This window comes from Alosa pseudoharengus, unplaced genomic scaffold, assembly GCF_046254945.1.
Source record: "Alosa pseudoharengus isolate Yale_2024_CS ecotype anadromous, Long Island Sound unplaced genomic scaffold, YU_APseudo_1.1 YU_APseudo_1.1_scf_14, whole genome shotgun sequence".
Taxonomy (NCBI): Eukaryota; Metazoa; Chordata; class Actinopteri; order Clupeiformes; family Clupeidae; genus Alosa; species Alosa pseudoharengus.
Genome location: NW_027468609.1, coordinates 8,850,323 through 8,867,822, shown reverse-complemented (window position 1 = coordinate 8,867,822; position 17,500 = coordinate 8,850,323). Strand labels below are relative to the sequence as shown.

The following is a 17,500-nucleotide window of genomic DNA, read 5'->3' as shown; positions in this document are numbered from 1 at the left end:
ACATTAGCAAGGATCTTTGTTGCGCACTTGTTTTTCTTTTTTCAGAGATTGCCTTCCATTTGTCTTTGATTTGTTTCTTTCATCCCGTATAGACAATATGTGTGTGTGTGTGTGTGTGTGTGTGTGTGTGTGTGTGTGTGTGTGTGTGTGTGTGTGTGTGTGTGTGTGTGTGTGTGTGTGTGTGTGTGTGTGTGTGTGTGTGTGTGTGTGTGTGTGTGTGTGTGTGTGTGTGTGTGAATGAATGTGTTTGTGAATGTGTGTGTCTGTGTGTGTCTGTGTGTGTGTGTGTGTGTGTGTGTCTGTGTGTGTGTCTCTGTGTGTGTGTTTGTGTCTGTGTGTGTGTGTGTGTGTCTCTGTGTGTGTGTGTGTGTGTGTCTCTCTGTGTCTCTCTGTGTCTCTCTGTGTGTGTGTGTGTGTGTGTGTGTGTGTGTGTGTGTGTGTGTGTGTGTGTGTGTGTGTGTGTGCACGCTCCCAACCAGACTGCCCTGCTCTAAGGAGCTTTGCGCCATCTTGATGACGTGTCCATGTGGCCTCTACCGCTGGAGGGGAAAAACGGATGGAGGTTTCCAGGCCGACATCATTTCCCCCAGTGCAGATCAATAAAAGTGTTTTGTTGGTGTGCGATTGTGTGAGCCCAGCCGGAGAGAGGCCGCGTGGGCAGAGGTCTGCCCGCTCATGCTGCGCCACTGTGTCTTCGGCTGGCTTAAGGGAGGAAACGCCAACGCCTCATCCAATCCATATTCTCTGTGTGTTCCAATTTTGTACCACTGTGTACTGTTGAAACAGTGGTAGAAAACTACGGCTCAGACCTCGAGTCCATCGTTGATCATTCGGTAGATGTTGACCTAGGTTAACCTCTAATAACATGGTCCGTTAGTCCTTTTTCATTCACTCTCGATCTTTCTCTGTCTCTCGATCTTTCTCTCTTCCTTCTCATCATCTCTCTCTCTCTCTCCTGCTTCCTTCTCTCCATATCTCTGTCCGTCTCCCGGAGCGGAGTGAGGGATTGGAGTGCTTCAGACTTCACAGAGGAAGTGCTCTGGTGAAATCAGCAGAGCCCCTAATCTCGTTAAGCCTCGCCAGCGCTGTTCTGTAAACATCAGAGTGCTCCGGGTGCAGCGCTGCACCGCCACGGCAACGCTGGGAGGAGTTCAGACACCCAAACCCCTCGCTTTTCAGACGGCCGTGGAGCCCATTTCACACTCTCCCCCCAACGGCCGACACACTTCCACTGCCCCGGGACTCCAGGGTAACAGGTTGCGCCTTGTTGCCACTTAGAAAGGCGAATAGCGGCAGTTGGCAGTGTTTGCAAAAAGTTTGCCTCCGCAGTCACCTTTGCTGTACCCTCACAGGATGGTACAAGGCACCTGTGCCACCCCAGAGAGGCCAGGTGGAAAACACAGCTACGGATAGGCTGGCCACACTGTCCACTCGCTCCCTGCGGGACGTCACATAGTCCTGCCTCTGGACAGCCTTTTTTTTTTGGACCATGAGTCCCAGAAATCAGATTATTCAAATGTGTGTATTCGAGGCAGCTGCAGAGAAGAGAACATTGCTGCGACCTTGCCAGTCAGACAGCAAAAGCTGCCTCCGAGTCGTCCATCCGTCTGACCGACGACGAGGTCGTCCGTCTGATCGGCTGATTGGATGGAGGGCGATTGGCAGCGGACTAAATGACGGATAGTGTACCATTTTGCCAACATTCTCTTTCTGCTGGCTAAAAGCCCACAGTGACCTTCAACAACAATGGCGCCTTCCATCAAGTAGTCCCAGGTTAGCGTGACACTTATGTTTTGTGGCTTAAAGAACAGACAGAAGTAGTAGGATTGTGTGTGTGAGGGTGGGGGGGGGGGGGGGGTGGGGGGGGGGGGGGGGGGGGGGTATATGCATGCACTGCAAAGTTGCACTTCTAAGATTTCCATTTCTACTTTTGGACTCAGAGTTCTGATGCTGAACTTTTGAACTCCCTGCACAGACTGCATGTATAAATGCATTCAATCTGGAAAAATTGATTTCATCTTGGTTTATACATCAAAGATCCTTGACCTGGTGGTCATATTTTCCTGTGGGCACCAGGTACATGAAAGTCTCTTCCCCACACCCCCTTCCCCTCCTAACTCCCACCCCCACCTCTGACCCTTCCCACCTCGCTCTGCTGATTTTCATGTGGGTGCCAGCATTTTTGGATTACACTGATCTGAGGTCAGTTTTGTCATCTCTTGCTGTAAGGTTATCAGGGTGCAAACACAGTGCTGATCTGAGATCAGCTGTCAGAGCCTGAGCGGTAACTGTAGGTGAGTGACTGCTGCTAGGATGGCTCCCCAGGGAATGTAATGGGCGGCTGTCCAAGAAAGCATGGCAAGGTCCCCAGTAACAAGCAACAGGTGGAAATTGAAGAATTACTACCTGTCATTCCTAACAGCCTTGTATGTAATTAGTGTGAGTTAAAAATACCCTCACGTTCTGAGTCCTGAGCTGAACTGGATATCGGAGCTGCTCCTGCTGTTACAGTATATCTTCCGTTCCTTCAGTCTGCCTTCCTAGTCTTCTGCTGGACATGTGCGGTCACCTTGTTTAGGAGGCGCTGGAATATAAGCACAGAGTGGGATTTCGCATTGGGGCTGTTGTTTTTATGGTGAATTAGCAACGGAGTTGCAACGGAACGGAGTTGCAACGGAGGAACTGTGTGTGTGTGTGTGTGTGTGTGTTCGAGAGAGAGAAGGATCTTGGACAGTGATTGGCATACATGAGGGAAATAATGTGTGTGTTTGGGAGATAGAGGGAGGATGCGGTGCTGCAGGCAGTGGACTGTGAGCTTGTTGCAGATGAGTGAGTAGTGATTGCCATGCTCTGCTCTCCACTGCTCTCCCCTGCTCTGCTCTCCACTGCTCTGGGCTGCTCTGCTCTGCTCTCCCCTGCTCTGCTCTCCCCTGCTCTGGGCTGCTCTGCTCTGCTCTGCTCTCCCCTGCTCTGCTCTCCACTGCTCTCCCCTGCTCTGCTCTGGGCTGCTCTGCTCTGCTCTGCTCTCCCCTGCTCTGCTCTCCCCTGCTCTGCTCTGCTCTGCTCTGCTCTCCGCTGCTCTCCCCTGCTCTCCCCTGCTCTGCTCTGCTCTGCTCTGCTCTCCGCTGCTCTCCCCTGCTCTGCTCTCCCCTGCTCTGGGCTGCTCTGCTCTGCTCTGCTCTGGGCTGCTCTGCTCTGCTCTGCTCTGGGCTGCTCTGCTCTGCTCTGCTCTGGGCTGCTCTGCTCTGCTCTGCTCTGGGCTGCTCTGCTCTGCTCTGGGCTGCAGGGAAATAATGTGTGTGTTTGGGAGATAGAGGGAGGATGCGGTGCTGCAGGCAGTGGACTGTGAGCTTGTTGCAGATGAGTGAGTAGTGATTGCCATGCTCTGCTCTCCACTGCTCTCCCCTGCTCTGCTCTCCACTGCTCTGGGCTGCTCTGCTCTGCTCTCCCCTGCTCTGCTCTCCCCTGCTCTGGGCTGCTCTGCTCTGCTCTGCTCTCCCCTGCTCTGCTCTCCACTGCTCTCCCCTGCTCTGCTCTGGGCTGCTCTGCTCTGCTCTGCTCTCCCCTGCTCTGCTCTCCCCTGCTCTGCTCTGCTCTGCTCTGCTCTCCGCTGCTCTCCCCTGCTCTGCTCTGCTCTGCTCTGCTCTGCTCTGCTCTCCGCTGCTCTCCCCTGCTCTGCTCTCCCCTGCTCTGGGCTGCTCTGCTCTGCTCTGCTCTGGGCTGCTCTGCTCTGCTCTGCTCTGGGCTGCTCTGCTCTGCTCTGCTCTGGGCTGCTCTGCTCTGCTCTGCTCTGGGCTGCTCTGCTCTGCTCTGCTCTGGGCTGCTCTGCTCTGCTCTGGGCTGCAGGGAAATAATGTGTGTGTTTGGGAGATAGAGGGAGGATGCGGTGCTGCAGGCAGTGGACTGTGAGCTTGTTGCAGATGAGTGAGTAGTGATTGCCATGCTCTGCTCTCCACTGCTCTCCCCTGCTCTGCTCTCCACTGCTCTGGGCTGCTCTGCTCTGCTCTCCCCTGCTCTGCTCTCCCCTGCTCTGGGCTGCTCTGCTCTGCTCTGCTCTCCCCTGCTCTGCTCTCCACTGCTCTCCCCTGCTCTGCTCTGGGCTGCTCTGCTCTGCTCTGCTCTCCCCTGCTCTGCTCTCCCCTGCTCTGCTCTGCTCTGCTCTGCTCTGCTCTGCTCTCCGCTGCTCTCCCCTGCTCTGCTCTGCTCTGCTCTGCTCTGCTCTGCTCTCCGCTGCTCTCCCCTGCTCTGCTCTCCCCTGCTCTGCTCTGCTCTCCCCTGCTCTGCTCTCCCCTGCTCTGCTCTCCCCTGCTCTGCTCTCCACTGCTCTGCTCTGGGCTGCTCTGCTCTGCTCTGCTCTGCTCTGCTCTGCTCTCCCCTGCTCTGCTCTCCACTGCTCTGCTCTGGGCTGCTCTGCTCTGCTCTGCTCTGCTCTGCTCTGCTCTCCCCTGCTCTGCTCTGGGCTGCTCTCCCCTGCTCTGCTCTGCTCTGCTCTGGGCTGCTCTGCTCTGCTCTGCTCTGCTCTGGGCTGCTCTGCTCTGCTCTGCTCTGGGCTGCTCTGCTCTGCTCTGCTCTGCTCTGGGCTGCTCTGCTCTGCTCTGGGCTGCTCTGCTCTGCTCTGCTCTGGGCTGCTCTGCTCTGCTCTGGGCTGCTCTGCTCTGCTCTGCTCTGGGCTGCTCTGCTCTGCTCTGCTCTGCTCTGGGCTGCTCTGCTCTGGGCTGCAGGGCCGCTTGAGCTCGCTGCCTCTTTCTCTGAACACTGCTGCACCAGCGGCACCAGGCCACCTCTCTCATTCTCACTCCTGCAGCGCTGCTCTTTCTTTCTTCTGTCTACCCCTCCCTGCTTTTGCTCCTCTCTCTCTCTCGCTCTCTCTCTCTCTCTCTCTCGCTCTCTCTCTCGCTCTCTCTCTCATTTCCATTTTCCTCTGTTTTTTTCTCCCCCGTTTTGCCTTTAGCATCTTCTGCTCTCTGCAATTTTTCTCTCTCTCATCTCATCTCCCAATCTTGTTTGTTCTATCGTTCCCCCGCTCTTATTTATCTCCTTTTCCTCCCCCGTCTCCATTTTCTATTTGCCCTCTCTGTCTTCTGTCTTTCTCCTCCACTTTCTCCTCTCCCTCCTTAAATCTGTTCCTCTCTATTTCTCCTCCTTCCTCCCTAGCTGCTGCTGATGGCTGTATTATGAGCTGTGCCTGAGGGTTCTCTCAGTGCAGCCAGCCTGTCTGTCATGTGGCTGCCGCACGAGTGCTGCTACTGCTACTACGGGGTTCTCTCCCTCCCAGAAGCTCTAGTGGATTGGTGTGTTCTCTCCATACCAGAACTAGAGTAGATATGTGTATGTGTGTGTGTATGAGTCACCTTCTTAGAGATACAGTAGATGCTTGTATTCGTTCCATCCCAGACCTAGATGGGTTTATTTTTTGCACCAGAGATGCTATGGATCTGTTTTGTTTGTTGATGTGTGTTTATTTGTTTGTTTTTAACTTGACAGTGCTGCTACAGATGCTCTTCCAAGGTGTTGACAGCAGGGTAGTTGTCACCATACCTACCTTGATCATAATTACCGCTTTTGCGGTATTTCTGTGCCAATTTCAGTCAAAACTTTTAGTCTGTGTGCTTACCTGTCAGCAGATCCTTCCAAAAATGAATTTTATCAGCATGTTTTATGGATGCAAAAAAGCTCCCCCACTCGGTTGGTCCCCCTACCTGGAATTGGAGGCGTCACACAAAGTGTTGTCAGTTTTGTTTGCACTCCCTAGAAGCCGGTGGGGAGAACCTGTTTGTTCAGGCTGACAGCTGCATGAACGCAGCGTTCTGGATGGGGCTGCAGCGGAGAAGACGAAGGCGCTGAGGAGGAGGCTCTGTGGAAATGTGCATTTAGAGGCTTTATGTGATGTACACAGGCAGCAAGCCAAAACCAGGTCTGAAATAAAAACGTTTTTGTACTCATCATAGTGACTATGATAGTGGCTACTGTGGTTTAGATACCCCCCCCCCCAATCACGCAACTACCCCAACCACCAATCTCTACAGAGGGTATTGGGCTATAGGTTCTCACCACCTGCTGGAGGTTTCTGACTGTTTCTCCTGAGTGTCACCTCAGGAGTGCCATGTTCTCCCCCTGTAGGGCCACCCTCCTGTGGATTTTACCCAGCTTATAATGAAGCTTAGCTGGGATCAGGAGAGGAGCTCCTAGGCCCTGTCGCCCACCATGAGGCTGAGGGCTGCAGGTCCGTCCTATCCGCTGGTCAGCAGCGCCTCAATGGTCCACCACAGGCCCATGCCCTCTCACGTTCACCAGGCCTCTGTGAGATCCAGCGGCGCAGACAAACATGTTTTGTCAGCTGTACGCTGACTTCAGACACCAGGGTACAACAGACAGGTCAGACACACACTGTTTGTGGCTATGAGTAACCCTGTGTGTGCGTGTGCGTGGCTATGAGTAACCCTGTGTGTGTGTGTGTGTGTGTGTGTGTGTTTTTGTGGCTATGAGTAACCCTGTGTGTGTGTGTGTGGCTATGAGTAACCCTGTGTGTGCGTGTGCGTGGCTATGAGTAACCCTGTGTGTGTGTGTGTGTGTGTGTGTTTGTGGCTATGAGTAACCCTGTGTGTGTGTGTGTGTGTGTGTGTGTGTGTGTGGCTATGAGTAACCCTGTGTGTGTGTGTGTGTGTGTGTGTGTGTGGCTATGAGTAACCCTGTGTGTGTGTGTGTGTGTGTGTGGCTATGAGTAACCCTGTGTGTGTGTGTGGCTATGAGTAACCCTGTGTGTGTGTGTTTGTGGCTATGAGTAACCCTGTGTGTGTGTGTGTGTGTGTGTGTGTTTGTGGCTATGAGTAACCCTGTGTGTGTGTGTGTGTGTGTGTGGGGCTATAAGTAACCCTGTGTGTGTGTGTGTGTGTGTGTGTGTGTGGCTATGAGTAACCCTGTGTGTGTGTGTGTGTGTGTGTGTGTGTGTGTGTGTGTTTGTGGCTATGAGTAACCCTGTGTGTGTGTATTTGTGGCTATGAGTAACCCTGTGTGTGTGTGTGTGTGTGTGTGTGTGTGTGTGTGTGTGTGTGTGTGTGTGTGTGTGTGTGTGTGTGTGTGTGTGTGTGTGTGTGTGTGTGAGAGTGTGAGGAGGATGGGATAATAGCTCCAAGAACATTATAATCCTCTTCTGATTCCATGTGTCGGCCACTGGGATAAGTGATTAAATGGAAAATCCATTATGAGTGACACACTCTCCTCGGCCACCGCGACATGCCAAAGAGCCCCAATTTTGAGGAGGTGCCAGACAGCGTGAGATACAGTTTCTCTTCTTCTGCCTCTCTGAAGATGGCCATCATCTCCTCCTTCAAGCCTGTTTCTTTGTGAATCGTAGCATTAAGAGACAAGGCTCATTACCTCTGCCTAAGTAAGGCTAGCATTGTTGTTACAGTGTTTTGTTCAGCTCACAAAATGGTGGCAAGCAATCCCGCACTGAAAATCTCCTCTGTTGGGAAAGGGAGTTGCACAGATCCATCTCCAGCTGTACCATGATCAGCTTTCTGTGAGAGCCTGAAGCCAAGATCTGTGTTAGCCAAGTCGTGCAAAGCACCAAAGAACCAAGACAAAGTGTGTCTCTCTCTCCCTCTCTCTCCCTCTCTCTCTCTCTCTCTCTCTCTCTCTCTCTCTCTCTGCTTTAAATCTGACAAGCTAAAAATCCTGTCTTTTTTTTTTAATTAATTGAATTAGCCACATCTGGACTTCCTGCTGTTTTTATGCCCGCTCTATCTCTTGCTTTTTCTCTCTTCCTTATCAGCCCTAAGCTCTGATCCTGACTCAGTTGTTTGAAAGCAGCACCTTGGATCTGAAGCGACAGCGTTGGGAGGGCTGTTCCCCACCCCTCCTCCCTCCCATTGCCCAAACACACACACACACACACACACACACTCCCTGCCTGAGGTCTGCAGAGGAGTAGACGCATCAGCATTTCAGCCGCAGAAAGCCAGCACGCTTCCTCTGGGCCGAATCTCTTTTTTTCATTACTATTGTGTTCCTCTGCGCCTCAGCACTTTCCTCCGGCAGATAATGAGATGGCTAGCGCTAACGTAAGGCGGGAAGCGACCGGCGCTGAGGGGAAAGGAGCCCCGAGGAGCAACACATTTAGAGCCGCAGTGTGGCAGTCGCACATTAACACCAGCGTAGTGCAGGAAACTGGCAGTAATGGAGTTAATGTGTCTGCATGCATATATAAAATGTCCTCTTATGAGACAGGGTGGCCATAGCTGTGGGGTGCAGGACAGAGATTGATTCCCCCCTCCGCCTTTTCCCATGAATGACTTCCTCTTGGCTTATCCCTCCGTGACTAATACATGAGGGAGCCTTGATTTTCTCTCTCTCGCTCTCTCTCTCTCTCTCTCTCTCTCTCTCTCTCTAAAAATGATTTTTATTTGCCGAGTTGCAGGGGGGTTTATGGTGTGGCCAGAAATTGCTTTTTTAATTTGCCTTTTGGGTTATGGCCCAGAGAACTGACTCATGTCACAAGTCGCAACCAAGCCTTAATTAGCGCCGCTGTCAGCTACAAATGGTTATTTTAAGGACCAAAGTTTGGCATCAATTTAACTGCAGCATGGCTATTTGGGCTACTGAATGCTTGGCCTTTATCTCATAGTGGCCATGTACTGTTGAGAAGTGTGTGGTTAACGCACTGACCGAAGCTGATGATTGTTCTCTTTAAGACCATAAATCTTAAGGAGTGTTGCTGAATCTTTGTCAGCTGCAATTTGTTTTACAAATTGCTGGCTAATAGGAAATGCTAATCATAAGTCTGCAAAATCACACATGTCTAGAAGATTCTGGCAAAACAATAAAATGGGAAAAAGCCACCAGAGAAACAGCCAACTGCATGACTGACAATTTGATCAGCTACGAAGCAACAAAAATATGTATGAACCTTTATCTTTTTAGGATCGCGAATCATTGCTTCTCCTCGTATGCCTTCTCTCCCTGTTTTTTTTAGTAGGTCATGTAAAAACAACAGACGCACATGACACCCCATACTCTTGCCTTTAATCTCCAGCAGAATCAAAGCTTTATTCCCGCATTTACAAGCATCTCAGACACACTGTTTACGCTCAGGAACACAGTGGCCAAGAGACTGCTCTGCTTGGCATGCCAAACACACCACACACACACACACACACACTGACTCACACCTCCTCTTCAAAAGAATTTGCTCTAATCACAGACAACAGAGGAGATGATGAACAATGCTTTCTGTTGTTTGATATAATAAATACAAAAATCAATTGCATTGTATCTCTAGTATCTCTCCTAATCTAATCCTAAAGTGGTCCCATCAATACATCAGTCAGTGTGAGTTTTTTTTTTTTTTTTTTTTTTTTTTAATATTCGGCAAAGAGAGACAGAGCTCTTTCGGCACGCCATCAAAGCTCCTCAGCAACTCAAAAATGTTGAGTTGACAGCCCCCCACCCCCGCACCCAAAAAATATTGTCACATTGTCTTCCCGCATGATTTTTATTCACACAAAAAAATGTCTTGTTTGACGTAAAAAGGTCTTTAACTCTTGTCAGGCAGTTGGAGTTTGTCAGAAGGCTCTGTGTTTGGAGAAGAGATGGGTATCTGGGATGTAGCTGCACTGGCACATCTGTCCTTCCTGAGTCATGCTATCTTCTCGGTGCTATGATGGTTCAGCGTTCAGTGATGTCTTTTATGACTGTCAGACCATTTCATCATATTAAAGATGTCTGATTAGTGCTGTTAATGTAAAAACGTACTGATGTCTCTCTCTCCTTCTCTCTTTCTTTCTTTTTCCTTCTATCTTCCCCTCTCTCTTCTCACAGATCGGTGGCTGCAGGCCTGAACTCTCCTGCAAAGACCAACTCCATGGAAAAAAAGCTTCATCTAAAAAGCAAAGAACTACAAGAAACACAAGACAAATGTCACAAGGTATGATTGCATTTGTGTGTGTCTGTATGTGGGTGTTCAGTTATCCTTAGGGGACAACTTTGGACATTTTTCCTCTATTAAAATGGTTAATATATTATTAATATCTTCAGTTAAGGAGAAGTTAATGGGGTCCTCAACCTGACTGACTTTCATAGCAGGCTTCTTATCTTGTTAGCCAGCTTTAATTAATGGCCTTTGTTAATTAATTCAACAAGCCAGGCAATTGTCAAAAAAAAAAAAAAATAGCAAAGAGCATTTTTTTTTTTTTTACGTTGTCTTGTCATCTGGGTTTGAGAGCGTGGCTGTAAAAAGCATTTAGATTGGGTGCTTGTGTTTGTGGCCTACCAGATGGAGCAGGAGATCTCGCGGTTTCAGCGTAAGATGACGGACTTGGAGTCGGTCCTTCAGCAGAAGGACGTGGAGCTCAAGGCCTCCGAGACTCAACGCAGTATCCTGGAGCAAGACCTCGCCACCTACATTACAGAATGCAGCGTGAGTTAGAGTGCTCGAGTCGTGAGAACCCCCCATTCTGGGCCTGTGCGATTCTTTTGAGGTTGCATTGGCTCTTCCTTCCCATGTGTACTAAACAAGAATGAAAATGCTGGGCGCTTTTGAATACTGCTTGTCTCTGTGGGCAAAAATGTGTATTTGAGCAAAATGTATGTGGGCAAAAATTACGATTCATCAAAAATTAATGACACAGAATTTCGAAGTACTTTGTAATATGAGTGTGTGTGTGTGTGTGTGTGTGTGTGTGTAGAGTCTGAAGCGCAGCTTGGAGCAGGCGCGGGTGGAGGTTTCTCAAGAGGATGACAAGGCTCTGCAGCTGCTGCATGACATCCGCGAGCAGAGCAGCAAGCTGCAGGAGATCAAGGAGCAGGTGCTGACACACACACACACACACACACACACACACACACACACACACACACACACACACACACACACACATACACACATCAGGAAACATAGTATAATTGCAGTTCTAAGAAACCTGTCATGAATTCTCTAAACACAACATACTTTGGATAATATACTCTTATACTAGTGATGAATATAGTTTCTTGTTTATCTTGTTATACAAAAGTATCAACCAAACAACAAACCAATCAACATAGTTACCGGGATGCGTAAGTCATAACACATACAACATTACTTCCAACTAGTAGTGACAGGCGTCAGGAATTAGCATATCGTTGGTATTAAAGCCCTGTGCTTATCTGGGTAATCCCTGCCCGCTCACTGCTGTATCTGATGGAGGGAATGCTAATCTCCTCACCTCAATTCCCTCTCAGGTCTCACTAATTCCCTCTTCAATCTGTCTCAATGCCACTTGAACACAGCCAGATGACTAATACAACAAATTACTGGTTTCATCTCAGTCAGAGCATAATACTGGAAAAAATATATAGAAATATGCAGTATATGATTCATTGTTGTCAGGTAAGCTGAGATAGTAAACTGTTATAGCTACAGTAGCTAAGCTAAGTGAACAAAGTGTTTGCTTTTGCTTTGCTCTCAAGTTCCTATAGCCATCTACACAAAATATTTTGATATAACCGTGTTGATTGCTGTATCTCTCTTCAGAAGTAAGCTATATATGAGAAGGTTAGCTATATTTTTTTGTTCCGTATGTAATGTGTTTTGGTTCCAAAGGGGTAAAAGGTCTTCCCCAGTTTTTCCCAACTATTTTTGTTGGAAGGAATTACTCTGAATCGAAATGTCAGACTTTGGCCTGAAAGCCTTTTTCAGTATCCAGAAGTGGTCCAGACAGGGCTGTGGGTGATGTATTCAGAACTGTCGTATGGATTTTCTGTTCATTTCCTTGAGTGCAACCAATTAGAATGGACCTAAGCCCAACCCTCCAGCAACATTCAGTGCAAACTTAGGCATACGCACATGCACACATACACACACACACGCACCTGCACACCCACACACACCCACATACGCACACACACATCAAAACACACACACACACACACACACACTAAACCTTAACATCTCTTCTCTTCTGTTATGTTCTTTTACACACACACACACCAGTCAGCCTGAAGCAATCTGCAGTCATCATCACACTGGATATAATCGTGTGTGTGTGTGTGTGTGTGTGTGTGTGTGTGTTACTGGACTGAAGGGCAAGTAGAGTTGCAAGCTGCAAAGCTGAACATGCTTACTCTCTGCCCCAGACTCGTACACTTCTGCCCTCTCTGTCTTCACGCTCTGCGCCAACGGATCGATGGCGCTGAATCAGCAGCCATGCCAGAGTTGTTATTTTGCCAGGAACACCAATCTTTAACTTTGTTATGAGGCAATTTACATGCAGACACACACACACACACACAGAGAGAGAGAGAGAGACACACACACACACACACACACACACACAGGCACCTAGGTATGACAATGTTATGAATATAATACACAATAATGAGGGTTAGATTTACAGTTTGTTCTGTATTATGTTCTTGGAGTAACCTAGACTGAGACCGCCTTAGGCACAAACCAACAGCAAGGCAAGTTATCAGCAACTGTCCTCCCCTCCCAGTACAGTGTTGGTAGATTCTAGTGGCGTTATGGCTCCTGTATTCTATTCATTATAAGTATCTAACAGTAGCCTTAGCCATGGGGAGAAAATGGGGAGGGGAATCGGCATGTGGTTGCCTGCTGTGTGTTTTGGCAAATTTGTCAGAATTAATCTAAGATAATCTGATGCAGAATAGAAGTGAAAATGACATTCATTTGGCCTTCATGAAATGGCATAGCAATCATTTCAGAAATCATCAGAGTTAGTAGTGCAGAAAAACTGCACATTCATGCTGAGAGGTATACTGCTGAGCTCTGCTCTACTGGTATATTACTTTATGTGGAAAATATTTAATTTAAACATGCACTTTATATTACAGGATGTTATTTATCGAGCTGACTTTTTATCCTGCCCGTTATCTTTAATGTGATTGTGTGAATTTATGTGACGGCGTTTAATTATAATTCTGCATGGTAAATGGATTGAGAATTTTCTCTTCACGTTCTGCCCTTGAGACAGAAGAGAGAGAGAGAAGAGAGAGAGAGAAGAGGGAGGGAGAGAGAGAGGAAATGGAGGACTGACTCATTTTGGGCTTGAAGTCATGGTCTCCATCTCCACGGAAACCACAGTCATATCTGACGGCAGTAGTGGCAATGGGAAGGATGTGAGGAGGGGGATGGAGGGTGGCAAACGCCCCCACCTACCCCACCCTCATCCACCGCCACACAGATTGAAAATGTCACAACCACATGCATGCCTGCTTAGAGGAATCATTTACCTCTGACACGATAGTGGCAATCCCTCAAACACGTCATATAAATAAATACACACAGACATGCACACACTCTACAAACACACGATTACATAGATGCTTCGGTTTCTTGGCCATGTCTCATAGACATGCAACCAGATGTCCTGTAGTCATAGCAACAGGAGGTGTTTTCCCGGCTTCGACCCCCACCCCCACCCACCCTTTACACCTTCTAAATGAACGCGCCTCTGCCGATCCACACAGATCCATGGCAGCTCCGCACCGATGCACAGCAATCAATAGCAATCCAGTCTCCACTACTGCTCCGCCGCACACAGCCCTACCTGTCCCCATCGATCTGACAGAGATCAGCGGCCTATGTATAGCCCCTCGGACTGACCCTCGTGTGCTATTTCACTCGCTCTCGCTCTTTCTCTTTCTCTCTCTCTCTCTTTCTCACACACACACACACACACACGCTCATGGCCAGGATGGTTTCCCCTGAGTCCTCGTCACCACCACATCAGCCCCCAGGGCAGATGGGCGATCTGCTCTCATACGTTTGGCTGGTGGGGACGGCAGCCACTCACTAAAGAATATTGCTAAACACACACACATACACACACACACACACACACACACACACACACACACACACACACACTAGGCAAGGGATTCAATCCATGTCACACATTGGCAGTAATCACTCATTGGGTTGTGATTTTCAGCTCCTACCCTTGATGGTGATGTATTTTTAATGAGAGCCGCAAGCTTTGACCCCCGGCCACACACACACACACACACACACTCACAGTCTCACATAGGCTCACGACGTGGGTGTGTGTTCCACAGTGAGAATCCCATCGTATCGAGCTTACCGATGAGGGAGCTGGATGCGCTCCAGTGACCAGTGGCATGTTGGGAGGGGAGTGTCTGGCTCCGTGCTGCTGCGTGTGCACTGGTGAGCCGCGGCGGCGCATATGAAGCAGCCCGCTCCAGAGGGGCTCAGAGGGGCTCCGCGGCGCATATGAAGCAGCCCGCTCCAGAGGGGCTCAGAGGGGCTCCGCGGCGCATATGAAGCAGCCCTCTCCAGAGGGGCTCAGAGGGGCTCCGCGGCGCATATGAAGCAGCCGGCTCCAGAGGGGCTCAGAGGGGCTCCGCGGCGCATATGAAGCAGCCCGCTCCAGAGGGGCTCAGAGGGGCTCCGCGGCGCATATGAAGCAGCCCGCTCCAGAGGGGCTCAGAGGGGCTCCGCGGCGCATATGAAGCAGCCCGCTCCAGAGGGGCTCAGAGGGGCTCCGCGGCGCATATGAAGCAGCCCTCTCCAGAGGGGCTCAGAGGGGCTCCGCGGCGCATATGAAGCAGCCCGCTCCAGAGGGGCTCAGAGGGGCTCCGCGGCGCATATGAAGCAGCCCGCTCCAGAGGGGCTCAGAGGGGCTCCGCGGCGCATATGAAGCAGCCCGCTCCAGAGGGGCTCAGAGGGGCTCCGCGGCGCATATGAAGCAGCCCGCTCCAGAGGGGCTCCGTTTCAGTGCACAAAATGAAGTCGTTGCACTGCGAGAAGTGCATATGACAGAGCTCATGTAGCTAGCTTTTCCAAGCGCTGCGGTATCTCACAGCCAGGATTATGGTGTTAGTGCTCTTCTAGACATTTCTCTTTTCAGACCTTGAACCCATTCCATTCATGTTTCATGTCGCTTCCATTTTACATCCTTTTTTTCTGTATCATTCTCTTTCTCAGTAGGACTGCTCCCTCCAAAACCTCTTAGCGCCTTTTTTTCTTTTTCCACCCCCTTTCTCTCTCTCTCTCTCTCTCTCCCCCTCGCTCTCCCCCTCTCTCCCCCCTCTCTCTCTCTCTCTCTCACTTTCTCTCACTCTCTCTCACTCTCTCTCTCGCTGACATACCACACACATGTTGTATGCTGTACGCTCGCACATGCTCAGTGGAGGGGCGGTGCGCTTCATCCCAGCATGCTCCCAGGCTTAAGTGATTTCTCCCTGCGGTCGTGGAGGTTTAGTGGCTGTGATTGACGCTGCGTTGGATGGGGCGGTGTGGCTGAGGGACTCCCCGCTGAGACCCACCTTACTCCCCTCCACCTGAGCGCTCTCTATCACTGCAGCCATCGGATCCCAGTCAGTCAGTGCCCAGTCCACTCCTGTGGCTTTTGGATCAGTGGCTCCTGTGTAACTGAGATGGATAAAACTCGGCACGGGCAGCAGAACCATGCTCTTGGTCCTAGTCCATGGCCGTGCTGAATTCCAGAGATTCACCACTGATAATGCTGTGAAGGCCAGGATGTGTTTGCAGCAAATTGACTGAACAGTATCCAATTCAACGGCAGTGTCCATGATCTAAACTGACTTATTTCCTGTAGCTCTCCAGTTTGTAATGCTGAATATGTATAAGAGGTGTCACATATTTTATTCCCCGGAGTTCAGTGCTCTGGTACACAGTATGCGAGCACCAGAGCTAGTCACAGCTTCACAAGAACTACATCGTAGCCATAAATTAGTGTGTGTGTGCAGTTGTGCCTGCTATAAATATCTAAATGTGCTGATGCAAAGCAGTGCTACAGACTGCTGTAGTCTTAACTGCTCTTGAATGTGAATGAGCTGGCGTGACGTACGAGAGAGGGAGCCGCGTGGCATTTGGAGACGGTCTGTGTGTATGTGCGTAAAGCTTGACCTGTGCAAATGGGCCCTTGTAAGGCTGACCTCTCCACCAGCTTTATTGATTTGGGTATTTTTAGCCTCCTCGCATCCTTGCCGTTGAGTCACAGTGAACCCAGGCTGGTATTAATAAAAGAGGAAATCCATTTGACTCGGGCCCCCTTCCCCCAGGAGTGACTTTTAACTCGCTCTGCTTTTTTTATTTTTATTTTAGTTTTCAAAGCGTAGTGGAGCAGAGACTTTCTGAGCACTACCCCCTCATGTCACTGCAGCTGTATGACTAACTCTGAACTTTCTCCTTTCACTCACATCTCTTCTCTTCTTTTCTCTTCCCTTCTCTCCTCCTCTCCTCCCTCCCTCCTGAGTCGTCTGTACCTGTGATCTGGGAGTGAGTCAGTGAGCCAGTCACTCAGAAGTCACTTTCCACCGGCTGTCGGAGGAGGCAAGGCGAGGAGCGGGGGATGGGGGATGGGGGGGGTTGGTGCTGGCTGGCTGGCGGCTTATTGCAGGAAGGTGCCGTCGCGCCTCTAATTGAAGTTTCAATGAAAGGCTAATGATGAGTGATGCGGGTGAGGAGCCCCCAGCCGCTCGTCCCAACACCCGCACATCCCCGTCTCCCCGTCAGCCTGGCCTCCGGGAGAGGGACAAAAAGAGATGGGAATGAGTAGGAGAGAAAAGAGAGGGAGATAGGCGAAGAGGCAGCTTATGATGGCTGATGAGATTATCTTTCACCTCTTGGGCCAGCTCAGTTTAACACCGAGCTCCTCGCACTTAGTCCCCAGTGCACAGGGAATATTTGTTCATGAGTGTGGGAAGAGTAATCACCGCTATCTGATCACGTCCCTAATATATCTGACTATCGGCATCCCCTGCTGTAGCTGTGTTTAAACTGTGCGACTCGGCCTCGCCACCGAACAACATTTTTAGTCACTCTGAAACTTAGCATCGTTCCTCACAGCAACAAACCTGAGCACTGTGTAATCCACACGCAGTGTGGGCCGGCGGCCACCTCAGCTGCCGTTAAATATGGATGCTATATATAAATATACGAGAGGCTGTTACAGTGCAATTAACCTCTGGCGGCGCCCACTGTCTTCTCTGCGAGGACCTCGTGCCCTTTAAACTCCTGCGCAGTTAAAGGAGCGCGGGATGTAATTGACTGGCCTAACCTGACTTTAAGCTGGATAAGCCTGCAGTGTAGCGACTTCAAATTAGACTTGTGTCAGGGACACGTCATGCTGGCTTTTACACTCTTGATGAGCGCAGTCACTCAGAAGAAGTTGTCATGGGCTGTTTGCGCTTGGAAGGCTTCAGTCAAGTCTTCATGCCTTGTGTAATAGTCCCTTTTTACCCCTAAGGCATACCTGTAATTTATTTTTATTTTTTTCATCTCGATGTCTCGATGGGTAACGTGACAACATGAATAAGATTGTCCCTCCGTGCTTGCCGTACTGTAGGAGTACCACGCCCAGCTGGAGGAGATGCAGGTGACCATCCGGCAGCTGGAGGAGGACCTGTCGGCGGCGCGGCGCCGCAGTGACCTGTACGAGTCCGAGCTCCGCGAATCCCGGCAGACCAGCGAGGAGCTCAAGAGGAAGGCAGCAGACTACCAGCAGAGGATCCAGAA

The 17,500-nt window shown here is 50.0% G+C and overlaps 1 protein-coding gene across 1 annotated transcript in view; it reads left to right on the top strand.

Moving 5' to 3' along the window:
- Positions 1–17,500, top strand: part of cita (citron rho-interacting serine/threonine kinase a) — a 77,811-nt gene that overhangs the window by 22,243 nt on the left and 38,068 nt on the right. The window contains 4 exon segments of the mRNA XM_076283738.1: positions 9,820–9,925; positions 10,274–10,417; positions 10,686–10,805; positions 17,331–17,500. The exon segment at positions 17,331–17,500 is cut by the window's right edge and continues 1 nt beyond it. Of these exon segments, the coding sequence (XP_076139853.1) occupies positions 9,820–9,925; positions 10,274–10,417; positions 10,686–10,805; positions 17,331–17,500 (540 nt within the window).